This window comes from Bison bison, unplaced genomic scaffold (genome assembly GCF_000754665.1).
Source record: "Bison bison bison isolate TAMUID 2011002044 unplaced genomic scaffold, Bison_UMD1.0 scf7180017864518, whole genome shotgun sequence".
Classification (NCBI taxonomy): domain Eukaryota; kingdom Metazoa; phylum Chordata; class Mammalia; order Artiodactyla; family Bovidae; genus Bison; species Bison bison.
In genome coordinates, this window is record NW_011495071.1 from 6687181 (window position 1) to 6704702 (window position 17522).

The 17522-nt window shown below is 40.8% G+C and overlaps 1 protein-coding gene across 3 annotated transcripts in view; it reads left to right on the forward strand.

The window, feature by feature from the left end:
* The first annotated feature begins 286 nt into the window (after positions 1-286).
* Positions 287-17522, forward strand: part of RNF214 (ring finger protein 214) — a 44269-nt gene continuing 27033 nt past the window's right edge. Inside the window, exons 1-6 of one of the 3 annotated variants that reach the window (XM_010830393.1) lie at positions 287-362; positions 1964-2079; positions 4344-4854; positions 5567-5626; positions 8871-9011; positions 12068-12207. In XM_010830393.1, the coding sequence (XP_010828695.1) occupies positions 1970-2079; positions 4344-4854; positions 5567-5626; positions 8871-9011; positions 12068-12207 (962 nt within the window). In that variant the 5' untranslated portion in view covers positions 287-362; positions 1964-1969. Of the gene's footprint in view, positions 411-1963; positions 2080-4343; positions 4855-5566; positions 5627-8870; positions 9012-12067; positions 12208-17522 lie in introns of all 3 variants that reach the window. The other 2 variants (XM_010830394.1, XM_010830395.1) reach the window with 2 other exon arrangements.

Here is a 17522-nt window from a genome sequence, read left to right on the forward strand (position 1 = left end):
TGCCTGATAACCTTCCTAGAGAGGGGTTCTCCCTCCGCCAGGTCTCAAGTCCTTCTCGTGGTCGCCATCTCTCAAGTCCCTGCGCCCGGGCGGAATCCACTAGCATCTTAGAGCGAGGGACGGTTTCCGCCAAGTCCGTGTCCCCCCGGTCCCCCACCCTCGGCCCCGACCGCGCCGACTCCGGCCGCCAGGGGGCGCCATCTGCGGCGGCGCGGGTGCCACCGCGGCCTCTCCTCTCCGGGGCCGAGCCTCGCCCCCCGCCGCTCGTGCCGCCGGAAGTGGGAGGTGTCGCGCGCGCGGGCCGGCGCTCGACCCCTCCCCCCCAGGTTCGACCGCCCCTCCCCCCCGCTCCGCCCGCTCAGGTGCGTCCCGTCCCTCCCCCGTTCGCTCCCGGGGGCGCGACGCGGGAGGTGTGTGCGGGGCGGGCGCGCGGGCGAGGGGCTGCGGCGCGAGGGGCGGGGGTCGAGGCTGCGGGGGGGGTGGGGTGTGTGTGGAGGGAGTTGCGGGGACGGGCATGGGGGTCCCGGCCTAGAAGTGGGACGCGGGGTTGGCAGCCTGACCGGGGGGCCGAGGGCAAGGTGCGAAGGGGGCTCTGGCCGGAGGGATCGGCCGGTAGGGCCAGCCCCGCTGTGGAGGGCGGCCAGGACCACTCGGCGTCGCTTCCCCCCATTGTCCCTTTCGCGACCGTCCCCGGATCTCCCCCGCTGACCCGTCGCTCTCGGCTTCGCCGTCTGGTCGCCGCCGGGTTGCGGTGCGAGGCTCCTCTTGGCCTCTTCGACCTAACGCCCCCCGCCCCGGCCGCAGCCTTCTACCAGATGTCCCCGTCCCCCTCCCCTCTGCGGCTCTCAGCCACCGAGTTGCACGTAGGACCCGTGACCTGTGGTTTTGCTGACCGGGCGCCGGGAACCCCCGGTCCGGGCTCCGATGGGGCAGGACATTTTGCACCTGTGAGAACAGTAATGGCGATCTGGGGCCCGTTTTTCTCCTGGAACCCTCGTATGATGGGGAAAACTGAGGCACAGGGGGACGATAGCCTGGGACTTAAGTGTTGACACAGGCCAGCCTCCATGCCTGCCCTATGCTTTCTTCGCGGGTCAGGGATGTACCTGGGATGCTATTAAAATAAAAACGAGATTTAAGCTAACCTTATGTTACACTCCCTCCTCCCATATTCTTTTTTATCTTTTCACCATAGAAGGCCATGAATTTGTCCTGCAACATAAAGGATGACCTTTTGATCTAAAAAAGGCCCCTGTCCCACTTCCCTTACTTGGATTACTGTTTTTCAGCTTCTCATTTTCATGCTGGAGTAACTGAGATTCTCATACTCTTTTGCACCTCCAGTAACTGAAGAGTGTACTTTCCGCAGTCAGTGGTTGTCAAACTTTTCCCATCTGTGGGGAACAGAGTAAAAGATACTTGGATTGCCCAATTAAATACTATTTTTTCTCTCCCACAAGAATACTTCCAGAAAACGTATATTAATGGAGAATGCTTTTAATGTGACAGGCATAAAATGATTTTAAAACATAAGATACCATTGATATTAGGCCCCAAATCACATCTTTTGTAAATGATATTAAGCAAGGTAGGTATGTGGATCATTTGGAGGATTCTCACAGTCTGTGAGACTGCATTTCTCCTAAACTGAAAAAGCTTTGCACAGGCATATATAGTGTTGTTTACACACACACATATATGTGTGTGTAATATATGTAATGATATATATAATGATGTTTGAGGATTGATGTCCCTTGGGGCCTATTGCATGCCTTGGCTCTTTTTATATCCTGTTGAGGAATACTCTGAAGTATTTTCTCCTGGAGCCCAGCTTTTTCTTTGTGTTTCTTTCCTGATATGATTCTGTATGGACATTCTGTCTGTATGGACATTCTGATGGGGAAAGATACATTTGTTTTGAAGTCTTGGAACTTGTAGCTGTAATTTGTTTCTGAATGTGCAGAGCACGATGGCAGCATCTGAGGTAGCTGGCGTGGTGGCCACTGCTCCCAATCCTCCGGAATCCTCTTCTAGTGTCTGTGCTTCCAAACCAGATGAAGGTCCCCCAGATGGTCTAAGGTAACGTGTGGACTCCTGACTGGGTAGATTTCGTTTGGGTGAGGGGCTTTGGAGATGGGCTTCTTACAGAAGTGTAGTTGGTCTTTCCCCTTTTTGGCTCTAGAGGCCTCGATGAAGCTTTTTTAAAAGTAGGGACTGTCTGATCTATATTTGTATATTTGGTACCCCTCATAGTATCCGACACTCAGCAGGCATGCTAATTGTTTGTTGAGTAAATATATTAGAATACAGCTGGTCAAACTTATTTGAAAATGCAAATATTTCCCAACTTCTCCTACATGGACTGTTTATTTAACTATATGTTTATATATTGTACCTGTATATTGTGTGTGTGTGTATATATATATACACACACACACTTAGTACATATGTATGCTTTGTATATGTATATGCACATGGATCTACATTTGTATTATAGATAAATAGATAGCTTTGTTAGTATGACTTACTACTTCATGTGTGTAGTTTGCCTTCCAACTAAACTCTTTGAAGACTGGAATTATGGTTAACCAGCCTTGGCATTTTATAGTGATTAAACCATTGTTATGTATAATGTTGTACTAGGTTGGCTACCTCAACACTTTTGTACAGTACATAGGACCTAATGCAATAGATAACAGTGTCCTAGCAGCTCTGTATGTGTTAATACATTTAATTCTCCTAACAATCCCAGGAGGTAGGTGTTAATACTATTATTCCCATTAACAGGTGAGAAAACTAAGACAGAGAGACGTTAGTAACTTGCCCAAGGTTACCATGCTGTGTTGGAGTCAGGATTTAAACTCAGGCTTGTCTGACTCCAGTGTACTTAATAAATAGCTATTTAAATGAAGAAGAGAGGTTTGTTAGTGGATAATGGGGACAGGAGTTAAGTAAAACCTCACCATAAACTTGCATCTTCATTTTATAAATAGTGCACTTCCCTGGTGGTCCAGTGGTTAATAAGACTCTGCCCTTCCAATGCAGGGGGCATGGTTTCAATCCCTCATCCCACATGCTGCATGGTGCAGCTTAAAAAAAAAAACAAAAAAAACAGGCACATACTACTAGTAATAATAATAGCAGCTAAGGTTTATTGAGTGTTTACTGTATGCCAGAACTAAACACTGCAGATGCTTTATCTCATGTAATCCTCACAATAATCCCTATTAGGTAGGTAATATTATTTCTGTTTTGCAAATGGAGTTAAATAACTTGCCCAGAGTTAAACCACTAGTAAATAGCAGTCAGGATTCACGCCTAGTTACTGTGTCTGTCCAAATTTATAATTTGTGTCCCCGTAGCCTGCTTGATCCCAGCGAGGAGTCAGCAAAGAGCGTTTATAAAGATTTTCATTTTACAAGATGTTCTCTGTTGTTTTATTTTGAACAGTAGGTACTATTTTGTTGTTGTGTTTGTTTTTGAATTTTCTAGAACAGTAGGTACTTGAGGAAAGAAAGGCATAATGACCTAAAGCCTCAGTCAGTGCTGGTTTGGAGTCCTTAAGGGTATCGGCGGACAAAATCAGTTTTAATTTTTCTAATGGCAAAAGAATTTAATGCATATATAGTCATTATTATTGGGTGAAAGAGTTGTGAATGTTGGATGTCCTTATAAATAGATTTTGAAGATCTCTCTTAAAAGCAGTATGTTAATGGTTGTGGCAGTCATAAAAACAGTTTTTCCAGTGTTATACATGTGTCATCTGGGATAAAATTTCTACTGGCAGCTTCAATTTTGGATTCAAAATTGTCTGTACTTCAGGCAACATGAAGTAGTGATGCTGTGCTCTAGAAAGCGGTTGAAGAACCTAAAAAGTGGTTCTGGTCAAAGATCTGTCTAGGGAATTTGAGTGTGAATTATTTTTGTGAAACGAGAGTGGAATAAAAACAGTTTCCAAATTAATATTTTATTTATTAAAAATATTATGTGTAACAAAAGTAGTACATGTACTTAAATGAAATAGTCTAACAGTAGGCTATTTCATCTGCATTCCCCCAAATTATTAAATTTGACACCCCCCAATTTCTGGGTCCCCAGAGTCATTCATGTGTGATTATTTATTGTGGACTGTCTCCAGAACCCAGATTCTTCACCACTGTGCTATACTCTGTGTGTGTGTGATCAAAATTACTGAATGGAAGCTAAGTTCCTTTTCATCCTGATAATTTGGAGGGGCTTGTATAGGCCAGTCTTGTTCTTCTAGTGGTTGTATTAAAAGTCTTATATGTTTCAGCCTCTTTAAGACTGGATGAAGAGTGAAACTTTATCTTCTGTTTTCATAGCCCCAAAGACCCTGCACAGAAGCATAAGAACTCGCCTCTGTCGAGTGTAAGTAACCAAACGATAACCAAGGAGAATAACAGAAATGCCCATTTGGAACACCCAGAGCAGAATCCTGGCTCATCAGCAGGTGACACTTCAGCAGCGCACCGGGCGGTTTTAGGAGAAAACTTGATAGCCACGGCCCTTGGTCTGTCTGGCGGTGGGTCCCAGTCTGATCTGAAGGATGTGGCCAGCACGGCAGGAGAGGAGGGGGACACGTGCCTCCAGGAGAGCCTCCCCCCCGCCACTCGGTCTCTTAAGGCAGGGTGCCATACAAAGCAGCTTGCCTCCGGGAATTGTCCTGAAGAGAAGGCCCCACAAGCCTCCATCCTAAAGGAAGGGAGCAGGGACCCAGGCTTGGAGTTCCCACCTGTGGTGCCTCCAGCAAATGGGGTTGAAGGAGTCAGAGTGGATCAGGATGATGATCAGGATAGCTCTTCCCTGAAGCTTTCTCAGAACATTGCTGTCCAGGTCAAGTATCAAGTTTCTACTACTAACATGGAATTCGGGCTTTTAATTTTTTTTTTTTTTTTTCGGAGGGCAGGAGATAATTCTTCCTAGTTGGTGGAGAACTGCTCTGTCTCTCTCTCTCTTTTTTTTTTTACTGGCAACTCTCATACTACTCTCATATGGTGCTCTGTGATAACTTCATTCTGTTGTTACTGATGTTCCATAAGTAACAGCCAGTATCTATCATGGCGACTAGGAACTTCATGACCTACATACAATCGCTTGCACTGAGTAACTGATGAGCGTAGGTCATTAGAATTCTTATTTCTCATCTTCGCACTTGCAGGAGGAATCCTTGTTTATTCTCTGACCTACATCTTAAGAAGTACAGTGTCTCCTGCCTTCTAGTGACTGATATGCTTTATCATAGAAAGAAGAATGGGCACAATAAGTTGTAGGAGGCCAAAATTCTTGTTTCAGCCTTGGGGTTGTCTTCACATCAGTTGTTGGGTCTCGTTCAGGTTATTTTGTGGGATAAGTGCTTAATGTAGCATGGATGTCAGAGGGCATTTGCCAGAGCTACAGTTCTCTTGCTGTGAAGCTGATAAGGAGAAAGAACAAAAAGTTAATTTCTCTGTTACTTGTGACAGATTTCTCAGTGAAAGGGCTATATAATTCTGCCTTTTAAAATGTCTCTGAACAGTTCTGAATGTAATTGTTTCTTTCTTTATAGACTGACTTTAAGACAACTGATTCAGAGGTAAACACAGATCAAGATATTGAAAAGAATCTGGTGAGTAGTTAAACTGTCATTGTTGGTATATGAAACTGTTAACGCGGAAGATCTAGAGTCACATCATCTCAATTGGAAAAGGCGCAGGAATCTCCTTTATAAAATCCCTGACAGATGATCAGCTAACTTCTGCTTGATTACTTCCAGAGATGGGACGCTTACTACTCACAAAGCTACATACGCATTTAGAAAATAGCTCTTACTGTTAGATCTTATTATGGGATGAGAACAGAACCACTAAAGCTTCTTGTTATAGTTCTCTCCTGAGCTACATAGAGTAAATCTAAAATGTTTTACTTGTTAGCCCCCAATATAGTCAAAGTGTTTTTGTTTTTTTTTTTTTAATGCCTTTTCCTCCTACCTTTCAGGTCTGAACCTTTCCAGGTGAAATGTCCCCAGATGTTTTTAATAGTCTTCTTTTCTTCATATATTTTTCAGCTTTTCATCATCCTGACTTCTTTTCCACCTCGACAGGTTCCATCTTCTCAATGTTTCTTTTAAAATGTGATCCTGAGAGCTAATGCACAGACAGTATAATTACTCCACAACACAATGGGACCCTTGTTCTCTCTCTCATTCGAGACACCATTTCTTAAGCTGACAGCAGTTTGTTTTGGCCATCTCATCACACCGTTGAGCTTGCACTCAAACTTCATCATGTCTTTTTCTTATGTATTGTTTAGTTGTGTCTTCTTATTTTATTCCTAGGTAATTGGTTTTTAAAACTTAGAGAGCTTCACATTTATTTTTGTTAAAGTGGTCCCCTTGATCTGTCCCTGGCATTTTGTGGCAAAAACTTCTACCTTGTATGTGTGGGAATATCTGAGCATATATTTTTAAAAGGAAGGATAATGTGCAGAAAGGCACCCTTGGTTCAGGAAGAGGTCTTTAGGATAAGATATGTTAGTTGAGTGGAAATAAGGAGGAAAACCAGTTAATATTTTGTTGTTTGTTTGTCTTTGAATTTTCTAGAACAGTAGGTACTATTGAGAAAAGAGTATATAAGAGGAAATAAAGAAGATATTTGGCACAAGTCAAAGAAATTGAGGGGCAGATGGAAAGAAGTCAGTTATTGGAGTGTGTTAACCACATGAGGCCAATAAAAACTTTTAAATAGAGAGAGCAACTCAGGAGTTATTTATAACAGGCAAGTAAAAAGATACCAGAGATGAGAGACCTGATGGCCGTGTGCAAGCTGAGAATGAGGCTAGAAGAGAACCTCCAAGGGGAGGAGGAGAAGTTGTCTTTTCTTGAGCACTTACTCTAGGCACTTTACATGTAGTATTTATTTGGCCCCCACAGTTGTAAGGTGGAGTTGGGATATCCCGACTGTATAGCAATTGAAGAGGCCAACTTAAGAAGTTGCAGATAAGCTTTACATCAGTCTGAAAAGGGTAGAGACTGGCAAGCCATTGGACTGAAAGAGGCCCAGGGTTGTGGTCTCTTTGGCTGTGTTTTTATAGGTGGTGATGTGGGCCAGATGCTTTATAAAAGGCAGTGAAACTAGTCAGGTATTAAGCTGGATGGCGATGCAGGAACTTTGCTCTTGTTTTATTTGCTACCCTTTTCATGCACTTGCAGTAATTGCCCACTGCCTGCATTTCAAATTGGGCCTGTGGGCTCTCAGAACCAATTAGCCACCAGTGAAACAAAGCAGCAGTGTGTAACCCTTTGGCTTGGAGAAGAACTGGATCAAGTAGTTTCCTCTACACCTCTAAGTCATCAATTTGCACGTACTAATAGTGTGTCCTTGAAACTTCTTTCTGTGAAGACTTGAGTTCTTTTTTTCCCCATCCTGTGTTATATATAAAGATGCATTATGGACAAAAAAGTTTCCATAAGAAAGTAAAGAGAGAAGAAAAGAAAAGAGTGCTCGTATTTACTAGTTTCATCAGTTGGTTCTTAACATTTTTTTTTCAACCTTTTCTTGGGTTAAGATCTTTCAGAATCTTTTGAAAACTTTGAATTCTCCTCTCAAAAAATTTTGTACACACCTATCCATAGGCCTCAGGTTCGGAAAACCTTTAAAGTTATGATGCTAAGGAGTCATCTGTTTAGGGAGCCTTAGTCACATTTCAGCACCTGGACTAAGGGCTAGCTTATCCCAAAGCTAAAATCCCATCTTGAAAGCTTCTGATTTGTTTTGTTTTTTATCATAGGGTGATAAGTTTCCCCTCATTCACTTCTTTTTCTTTTTTTCCCCATTCACTTCTAAAACCTTTCTTTTCTTTGAAAATAGTTATCGTCTAGTGAATGAATTCAGTTTAATGCTCTAAGTTTTACATGGGCTGCTGCTGCTGCTAAGTTGCTTCAGTCGTGTTCGACTCTTAGCGACCCCATGGACTGCAGCCTACCAGGCTCCTCCGCCCATGGGATTTTTCAGGCAAGAATACATGGGCTACCTTGTACCAAATGTGTTTAAATTGACCCTCTAAGTTTTAGTGTTCCTTTGAAAGCTAACCATTACTTTTCTTGATTTACTAATGTCAGGGAGGCAGAGCTGAACTGTGGCCCTTAGAAGCTTTACTTCTGCTCCTACTTTATGTGAGAACTTGCCAATTTGCCCGATCTGAATCGCAGGTCACCCACAGCACTGGTGGGTTTGTCAGTTTTTAGTGCTGATGACCAGTAAGGAATCCAGTTTCTGGATGCATTTTGAGTAAATGATCTGTTCTTTGTTTTTGCTCATTCTTCTTCTTAATAGATGATAAAATACCTTATTCCTCTTATACCCTAGAGCAGAGAAATAGTTTATATAAGAATCAGTTAGTAGAGCTCTTAGGCTTTCTAGGTGAGCTGGGCTCTTTTGTAACTGCTCCCCTCTGCTGTTGTAGTGTGAAAGCAGCCAGTAAACCGTCGGGTATGGCTACATTCCTGGAAAACATTTACTTAAAAAATCCGACGATGGCTGGATTTGGCTCATAGGCCACGGTTGCCACCCACATCTTAGTGCAGTGTTGTACAGCAGAGTTTCCTTTCACGATGGAAGTGTTCTCTATGTGTGCTATCTAGTATAGTAGCCACTACTCAAGCGCTAGGAGTGTGGCAAGGTGACTGAAGAACCGGATGTTTACATTTTCTTATTCTAATTACTTTAAATTTACTTACCAGACAGCATGGCTAGTAGCTCCAATATTGGACCCTGCAGCCTAAGAGCTGTGCTTCATGCCTTGAACAAGCCTACGGTGAATGTTTCTTGCAGTTAAATTGAGGAATTCAATTGCTTTTCTGTTGTTACCCATAGGATAAAATGATGACAGAGAGAACCCTGTTGAAGGAGCGTTACCAGGAGGTCTTGGACAAGCAGAGGCAAGTGGAGAATCAGCTCCAAGTGCAATTAAAGCAACTTCAGCAAAGGAGAGAAGAAGAAATGAAGAATCACCAGGTATCCTGCTTATATTAAAATTGGCAACAAGTAAAGCTATAGTCCCTAATTCGACTTTGTTTTCAAATTAATAGAAATAAAAAAGCAGTGTGTGTGTGTGTGTGTGTGTGTGTGTGTGTGTTTCAGTCTTGTCTGACTCTGCTACCCCATGTACTGTCCCCGCCAGGCTTCTCTGTCCATGGAATTCTCTGGGGAAGAATACTTGGGTAGGTTGCCATTCCTTTCCTTCTCCAGGGGATCTTTCCAACCCAGGGAACAAATCCAGGTCTCTTACACTGCAGGAAGATTCTTTACCATCTGAGCCACTAGGGAAGCCCTAGTGAGGCTAGTTTAAAATGACCTAAAACATACTCCCGTGTCCTTTGACTAAAGGATAACAATGTATTTGAATTAAAAATTAAAACAGTCCCTAGGAACAAAAGATGGAGTAAACAGATTTTATTGCACAGGTGAGCTGTAGACAGCATCACAAATCACCTCCCCGAAAGGCAATCTGCAAGTAACTTTTTAATGGTTATCATAGAATTTTAAGTATAAACAAGAACTTTGAGGGCATCTTATCCAAATTCTCACTCCTATTTTAGTTCAGAATATATTTATTTAATATATTTTGTTGATGTAATTGATTGCCTACCTGGAAAGTCACTTGATTAGATTCCTGTCTCATACTGTATTTAAAAATAAAATCCTAAGTGGATTAAAAATATACATAGAAAACTGAAAAAAAAAATTTTAAGTTAGAAGAAAATTTAGGAGAATATGTATGTACCTGGAGTTGCAAGAGGTCCTCTTAATCCAGGCAGAAAACCCAGAAGATTTTTAAAAATTAATTTAATTATATATAATTAAAATTTTTGATATGGCAAAGATACAGAAAACAGTCAAAAGATCAATATTAGACTGAGAGAAAATATTTCTAGCAGATCTGATGAAGGGTTTAAGATCCAAGACACTTTGATTCCTACAAATTCATAGTAAAAGCCAAATAGTCTAAAGGAACACCAGGAAAGGTTATTGTATTACTTTTCTATTGTAATAGTTTCCTATTGCTACTGTAGCAGATTGTCATGAATTTAGAGCTTAAAACAACACATTTATTGTATCAGTTCTATAGGTCAGAAGCCCAACATGGGTGTCACTGGGCTAAAGTCAAGGTATTGGGATGGCGGCCTTCCTTTCTTGGGACTCCAGGGGAGAAGACATTTCCTTGCCTTCCTGGCTTCTAGAGGCTGCTTGCATTCCTTGACCTGTGACCCCTTCTCCCTCTTCACAGTCAGCAATGTTGCATTTCTGTAACCATTCTTCCCTAATCACATCTTCCTCTGCTCAGGACAGGGAAAGTTTCTCTACTTGTAAAGACCTATTTGTGATTAGATTGGACCCACCCAGGTAATCCAGGATTCTCTCTCTATCTTTTTGTTAAGGAAGGTAACAAAGGTTCCAAGGGGTAGAACATGGACATTTTTGTGAGCCAGGGGCTATTATTTTGCCTACAATTATAAACAGTAATTCACAGAAGAGGAAAAGCAAATGGGGAATAAATATATGAAAATAAACTCAGCCTTACTGTTGTTGATTCATTCATACAACAAATATTTTCGAGTTCCCAATCTAGTCCCTGAAGATTTAGTGGTAAACAAAACATAGTCTTTGCCTTCATTGGATGTTTATTCCAGTTGGAGGAGACAGACGGTGAAAACAGGAAAAGAATAGGAGGCAGTAAAATGTTCATTAAAATTATTAGATACCCTTCCTCCCTCTTTCTCATGAGAGGGCAAAACAAAATAAGCTGTCAAGGGTAAGAAAAAATGAACTCTTTTTAAACATTGGTAGGAGTGTGAATTGTTATCAATTTTTTTTTTTTTAGAAAAGATACTGGGAATTGTCAATTAAATTTTAAAATGTGTATATACCTTGACCTAGACTCTTCATTATTAGAAGTCTACTCAACAGAAATAAAAGGTTTTTATGTGAAAGTATAGACATAGAATGTTTATTGTAGTACTGTTTGTAGTACAAGAAAACTGGAATAAACCTGATGGACGCTTTTAATAGAGTGGCTAAATTGGCTAAATACATGTGTCATGTTGTGTTATGCAGCTGTTTTTTAGTTTTGTCTATATTTGCTGTAAGTATGTTCATGTCAGGTAAACAAAGCAAGATGCAGAATAATGTATATAAAAGTACCTCATTATAAAAAAACAGAAAAGCAAAGAAATATGTATATAAGTACATGTGTTGGTGTGAGGATGGATAAAGTTGTGAAAGCATAGTACAAAACACTTTAACACATTGATTACTTTATGGGTGGAATTGGTGTGAATTAGAGATGACTTTGGCCACCTGATACAAACAGCTGATTCACTAGAAAAGACCTTGATTCTGGGAAAGATTGAAGGCAGGAGGAGAAAGGGATGACAGACGACAAGATGGTTGAATGGCATCACTGATTCAATGGACATGAGTTTGAGCAAGCTCTGGGAGATGATGAAGGACAGAGAAGCCTGGCATGCTGCAGTCCATGGGGTCTCAGAGTCAGACACAACTGAGCGACTGAATAAGAGATGACTTAAATTTATCACTTTTTAATTGTTTGACTTATTATACATGTAGTCAGATAATTTAAAAAGATCAGATAATCCCTACACATAATAAAGTAGAACCATAACAAAACAAAGCAAGACCATATTTGTTGGAAGAAACAAACTCCCACCCTGTGCAAGAATGCCTTTCTCAGCAGTCTTGACAGGTGTTCATTCAGCCTTTATTTGAGCACCAGTAATGGGGAGATTATTGCTTCACAAGGCAGTAAATTCCATTTTTGAACAGTTGTGATTGTTAGAAATTCTTTCTCCTGTTGAATTGATATCTGCATTATTACTTACTCCCTTATATGTAAGTACTGGCTTTTGGGACTACTCATGAACTAGATTCCTTTAGTTCATTTTAAATTCTCTGAAGTCAGTGTTAATTTGTGATAGTTGAAAGTAACCTTCAGACCAAAAGAACTAATTCATTTCCTTCTTTGTGTGTGACTATAATTGTGTGGGACTCAGGAGATATTAAAGGCTATCCAAGATGTAACAATAAAGCGAGAAGAAACGAAGAAGAAAATAGAGAAAGAAAAGAAGGAGTTTCTGCAGAAGGAGCAGGATCTAAAAGCTGAAATTGAGAAGCTTTGTGAGAAGGGCAGAAGGTAAATGATGCTGTTAAGAAATAAAAACGCTCTGTGAATGTGTGTTTGTATATAAGAGGCTAGTTCTGTTTGTGTTTCTAGTTCCTTTTCTTTCAGTCTTAATTTTTATTTGAAAAACAAGTGCCCAAATTAATATCCTATAGTAATTTTAGCTTTTTCATCAACCTATGTTAAACTTAACAAAAAGTGTCTCAGGAATTCATTCATACATTGATATGATAGTAGTGAATTGCTTGGTCCCAGGTATGATCAAGATTTTGGTATAAATCTAGCACCTGTTTCACTTCCTTAACTGATACTTTACAGTTTAGAAGATGAGACTACTTTGATTTGTATTTATGTTCAATACCAAAAGCAGATTTCAAAAGTAGCTTGTAAGCTGTTTGGAAAGCTATTTAATGAATCTGTGTCCTTTTCAGGGTACTGCAGTATGACTAAGGTGGCATAAAGTTTGGTCATAGTTTCAAATTTCCAAGTTTCTTCTTGTGACCTGTTTGGAAATCAAAATAGCTGTGAATACTGTGCTTTTACTTAAATTCTACTAAAATGCGTTTTTTATTTATCAAGAAATCTTGGCTTGCTAATGTGTCAAGATAGCTAAGTGGAAAGTAGCAGGTTCATTTGCCAAATCTTTTTTCAAGTATGTGAGATGGTAACTATGAAAGAACATTTTGGAATACCTGGGGAAATTTGAGTTTGGACTACATATTAGGTAATACTGTATCAGTGGTAAATATTTTGGGTGATTATGGTATGTGATTACATAGAAGGATCTTATTCTTCAGAGATACTTGCTGAAGTTTTAGGGGTTAAGTGTCATGATGTCTATAACTTTCAGATAGTTCAGAGAGGGGTAAAGTAAATGTGGCAAAAAGTGTAACAGCTGGTGGATCCAGATGAAGGGCATATATTTATTTATTTTTAGGACATATGTTTATTGTATTCTTCTATTAACTTTTATGTTTGTTTGAAATTTTCAGAGAAAAAGTTGCAGGGTAGATACAGGGAGGAATTAGTCAGGCAGTGAGTAAGGAAAAGGACATTGCAGGCAGGGGACCTACAGAGGAGAGAGAATAACAACTGAGGTTAAGTGGAGAGGAGTGAGGCTAGTGGAGAAGTCAGAAATCAGATCACAAAGGCTTACATACTTTGTTAAGGGGTTTGAGATTTTCCCCTGATAGTGAGAGACACTGAAGAATTTGAATTACTGGATAGGAAATTAGGATAATTTCTGATTGATATTATATAAAAATGAATTTACTTAATAGAAATCTGCTAAGTGCTTTGTACTATTTGAAGGTAGTCACTGCTTTATTAATATAACTATAATTTTTTAAGAAAGACAGCATGAATTGACAAAAAAGTAAAGGACCAAATATTCAGTTTAGTCATAAATTTGATTTTTCTCCTTGACACCTGGCTGCCTTACAGTGATGTCTTGCTTTTGAGGGGACACTTTCTAGTTCCCAGCTTCAAGATTATTGCTGGTATATTAGAAAGGGGAGGCTGCCAAGCTAGGTCTTTTCTAGGGCTAAACTTCTTTTCGAGCTTCCTGCCTTGAATAGTGACTCATCAAGAATAACAGCAAATAGGGCTGCTCTTGAATAAATATGGTGAGCGTACACTTTAAAAGACAACGTCAGTTGATTCAGAGGTAGCTTGGGACAAGTAGCAGAAAAATTGCAGTATCAAGCAAGATCCTTCTTTTTTTTTTAAATGCTTTGAGCTTGCATGACGAGCTTGTGATAGGTAAATAGCAGATCAGGGGAGTTAATGTTGGAAGCCTTACTTTTGATGTGATATAAGAGTTTATGCTATATTGAATTGACAGTGTGAATGAGGATTCCTTTTGGAAATTTCTCACCAAATGCTAGTTTGTTTAACTGATAGGCTTTGAAGTCCTAATAGCCTGTCTGGCCATCAGTAAGTTCAGTGAATGTTTCTTAGGTGCAAAGCAGTGAGCCAGACTGTTGCAACATCCTATATTTTGACCACAGCCTTCAGTCCTTCCAGCTTTCTGTCTTATTCCCCATAAATGTACACTTTGACCACATCAGATCCTCTTTCTTGTTTGTTGACCTCATTACATTTTCCACCAGTCCTCCAGCTCCCCGGAAGCGTTTCTTTACCTAGCCTGCTGAGACTCAAAGTCCATTACTGGAATTACTTTTATACCATTGCCATCAATTCTGCTGAGACTTGTTCCTTTCCCTTCATTTTTTTCATAGTACTCCAGTCCTGGCCCAAGTTAGCCACCTAATGTCTGTATTCTTATAGTTGGGCTGCTGAGTCTGCTGGAGGAAATCCTACCACTGTGGATCTTGAGGCCAGAATGAGTTTGACTTTCAAAAACACTCAGATAGATCCTCAGGGCTCCCTCTTCCTCTGAGGGCTGTCCCTAACTATTACTTCTCTTTCTAAACTTTCTGTCTCCACCGTTTCTCTCATTAGTTTTAGCATGTGAGCTTGCCTTTTATTTCACTGAAAAAATAGGGGCCACCGAGTAAAACTTCCTTCCGTTTCCTGTCAGTAGACGCATCCGTGCTTTCTTCCTGTTCTTGTATCTGAGTCTAAACTTTCTACCTGTGTGTGAATCCTGTTGCCTCTTGTTTCTCCCAATTTTCCCTAACTGGCACCATACCCTCTTCCAAGGCCTCAGCGGAAGAAACAAGTCATTCCACATTCCTGTCTCTTAGCCCCTCTCTACCACATGTGCTTCACCATGTCCTGTAGGTTCTGAACATTAGGGATCCCTCTCCATTCACTCTGCACTCTTACTTCAGGTTTCTATCCCTTCTTCTAGGTCTGAAGCAGGCTACTGAACTTTCTTTGCCTCCATTCTCGTCTGTCTAGTACACAGCTTCCATAGAAATCTTTCTAAGATGTGGATCTGAAAATGTCATTTCCCAGCTTAAAATCCTTCATAGTTCCTAGGGTAAAGTTTAAACTCTGTATTTAGTATAAGAAGCCCTTAATTATCTAGTTCCTGTTTATGTCCCTAGCTTATCTTTTGGTGGTTTTGGCTTAGTTGCTCTGTCTTGTCTCTTTTGTGACCCCATGGACTGTAGCCTGCCAGGTTCCTCTGTCCGTGGGATTTTCCAGGCAAGAGTACTGGAGTGGGTTGCCATTTCCCACCTTCTGCAGGGGATCTTTCTGACCCAGGGATTGAACCTGTGTCTCCTGCATTGGAAGGAGGATTCTTTACTGCTGAGCCACCAGGGAAACCTGCTATACTTTTTAGCACCCCCCACACCACCATTGGAGAAGGAAAAGGGAACCCACTCCAGTATTATTGCCTGGAGAATCCCAGGGACGGGGAAGCCTGGTGGGCTGCCGTCTATGGGGTCGCACAGAGTTGGACACGACTGAAGCGACGCAGCAGCAGCAGCAGCAGCAGCTATGAATATTCATGTACAAGTGTTTGTGTGATCATATGATTTTATTTTTCTTCGGTATATTCCTTGGGATAGAATTATTGGGTTGTTGGGTAGTAGGTATATGTTTAGTTTTATAAGAAAAGGCCAGACATATTTCAAAGTTTATATGATATTTTATGCTCTATTACAATGTTTGAGAATTCTGGTTGCTTCATATCCTTGCCATTCAAATGACTGTGCAATAACTATTTCATTGTGGCTTAATTTGCATTTCCCATTAGTCATTAGGGTTCCCTGGTGGCTCAGTGGTAAAGAATCTGCCTGCAGTGCAGGAGACCTGGGTTCGATCCCTGGGTTGGGAAGATCTCCTGGAGGAGGGCATGGCAACCCACTCCAGTACTCTTGCCTGGAGAATCCAATGGACAGAGGAGCCTGGCGGGCTATAGTCCATGGGGTCACACAGAGTCGGATGCGACTGAAGCGAGTAAACAGCAACAACAGCAGTGACTAATGATGTTGACCACTTTTTCCGTGTGCTTATTGGCCATTCATTTATCTGTTGTTGTGAAGTGTTCTGTCAGATATTTCTCCATCACCACCTTTCTGCAGGGCAGAGGTTGAGGTTTTGGCCTTTTGTAACTGTGTAGTATAAGCTTGTTACATATTCCAAATATAAGTCTTTTGTTGGTTACACGTTCTGTGAAAATTTTATTCTACTCTGACTTATCTGTTCATTTTAAAATTGCATCTTTTGGTGAACAGAAAATTTAATTTCAGTGATATCTATTTTATTACGTTTTCATTTATAGTTATTGTATTTTCTGTCCTAAAAAACCTTTGCCTACTCTGAAGTAGCAAAGATGTTCTCCTCTGTTTTCTCGTGGGATTTTTATCATTTTAGCTTTAATATTTATGTCTGTGATCCATCTCAAATTAATTTTTGTGTATGGTGATGAGTAGGGGTTGATGTTAATTTTATCCAGTTGTTTTGGTACCATTTGTTGAGAAATGTTCCTTTCCTCATTGCGTTGCTTGACACCTTTGCCAAAAACCAAATGGCACCTTGAGTCATTTATATAAATAGTGGGTTTATTCTGGGTACAGTACCAATCCATTGCATTGATATATTTGCCTATCTTTATGCTAAACCATAGCATTGTGATTATTATCAGTTCAGTCTGTTCAGTCGCTCAGTCGTGTCCGACTCTTTGCGACCCCATGAATCGCAGCACGTCAGGCCTCCCTGTCCATCATCAACTCCCGGAGTTCACTCAGACTCACGTCCATCGAGTCAGTGATGCCATCCAGCCATCTCATCCTCTGTCGTCCCCTTTTCCTCCTGCCCCCAATCCCTCCCAGCATCAGAGTCTTTTCCAATGAGTCAACTCTTCCCATGAGGTGGCCAAAGTACTGGAATTTCAGCTTCAGCATCATTCCCTCCAAAGAAATCCCAGGGCTGATCTCCTTCAGAATGGACTGGTTGGATCTCCTTGCAGTCCAAGGGACTCTCAAGAGTCTGTTACAGACTTATAGTAAGTCATGAAGTCAGAGTATGCAAAATCTTCTGCTTTTTGTTCAAGATTACTTTGGATATTTTAGGTTGTTTGCTTTTATGTATATATGTGTGTGTGTGTGTCTGTGTGGGTGTGTATATTTGTATGTATATGAAGCAGCTTATCGGTTTCTATAAAAACACCTGATTTTCTGAGAGTTCTTAATATGAATGGATGCATAATTTTGTCAAATGGTTTTTCTGTATCTATTAAAATTATCAAATATTTTTTCTCCCATATTCTGTTAATATAGTGAATTACATTGATTTGTTTTCAAATGTTAAACCATTTCTCCATTCTTGGGATGCATCCAAGTTGAACAAGATATATTATTGTTTTTATGTATTGCTGAATTTGACTCACTGATATTTGAAAAGGATTTTTA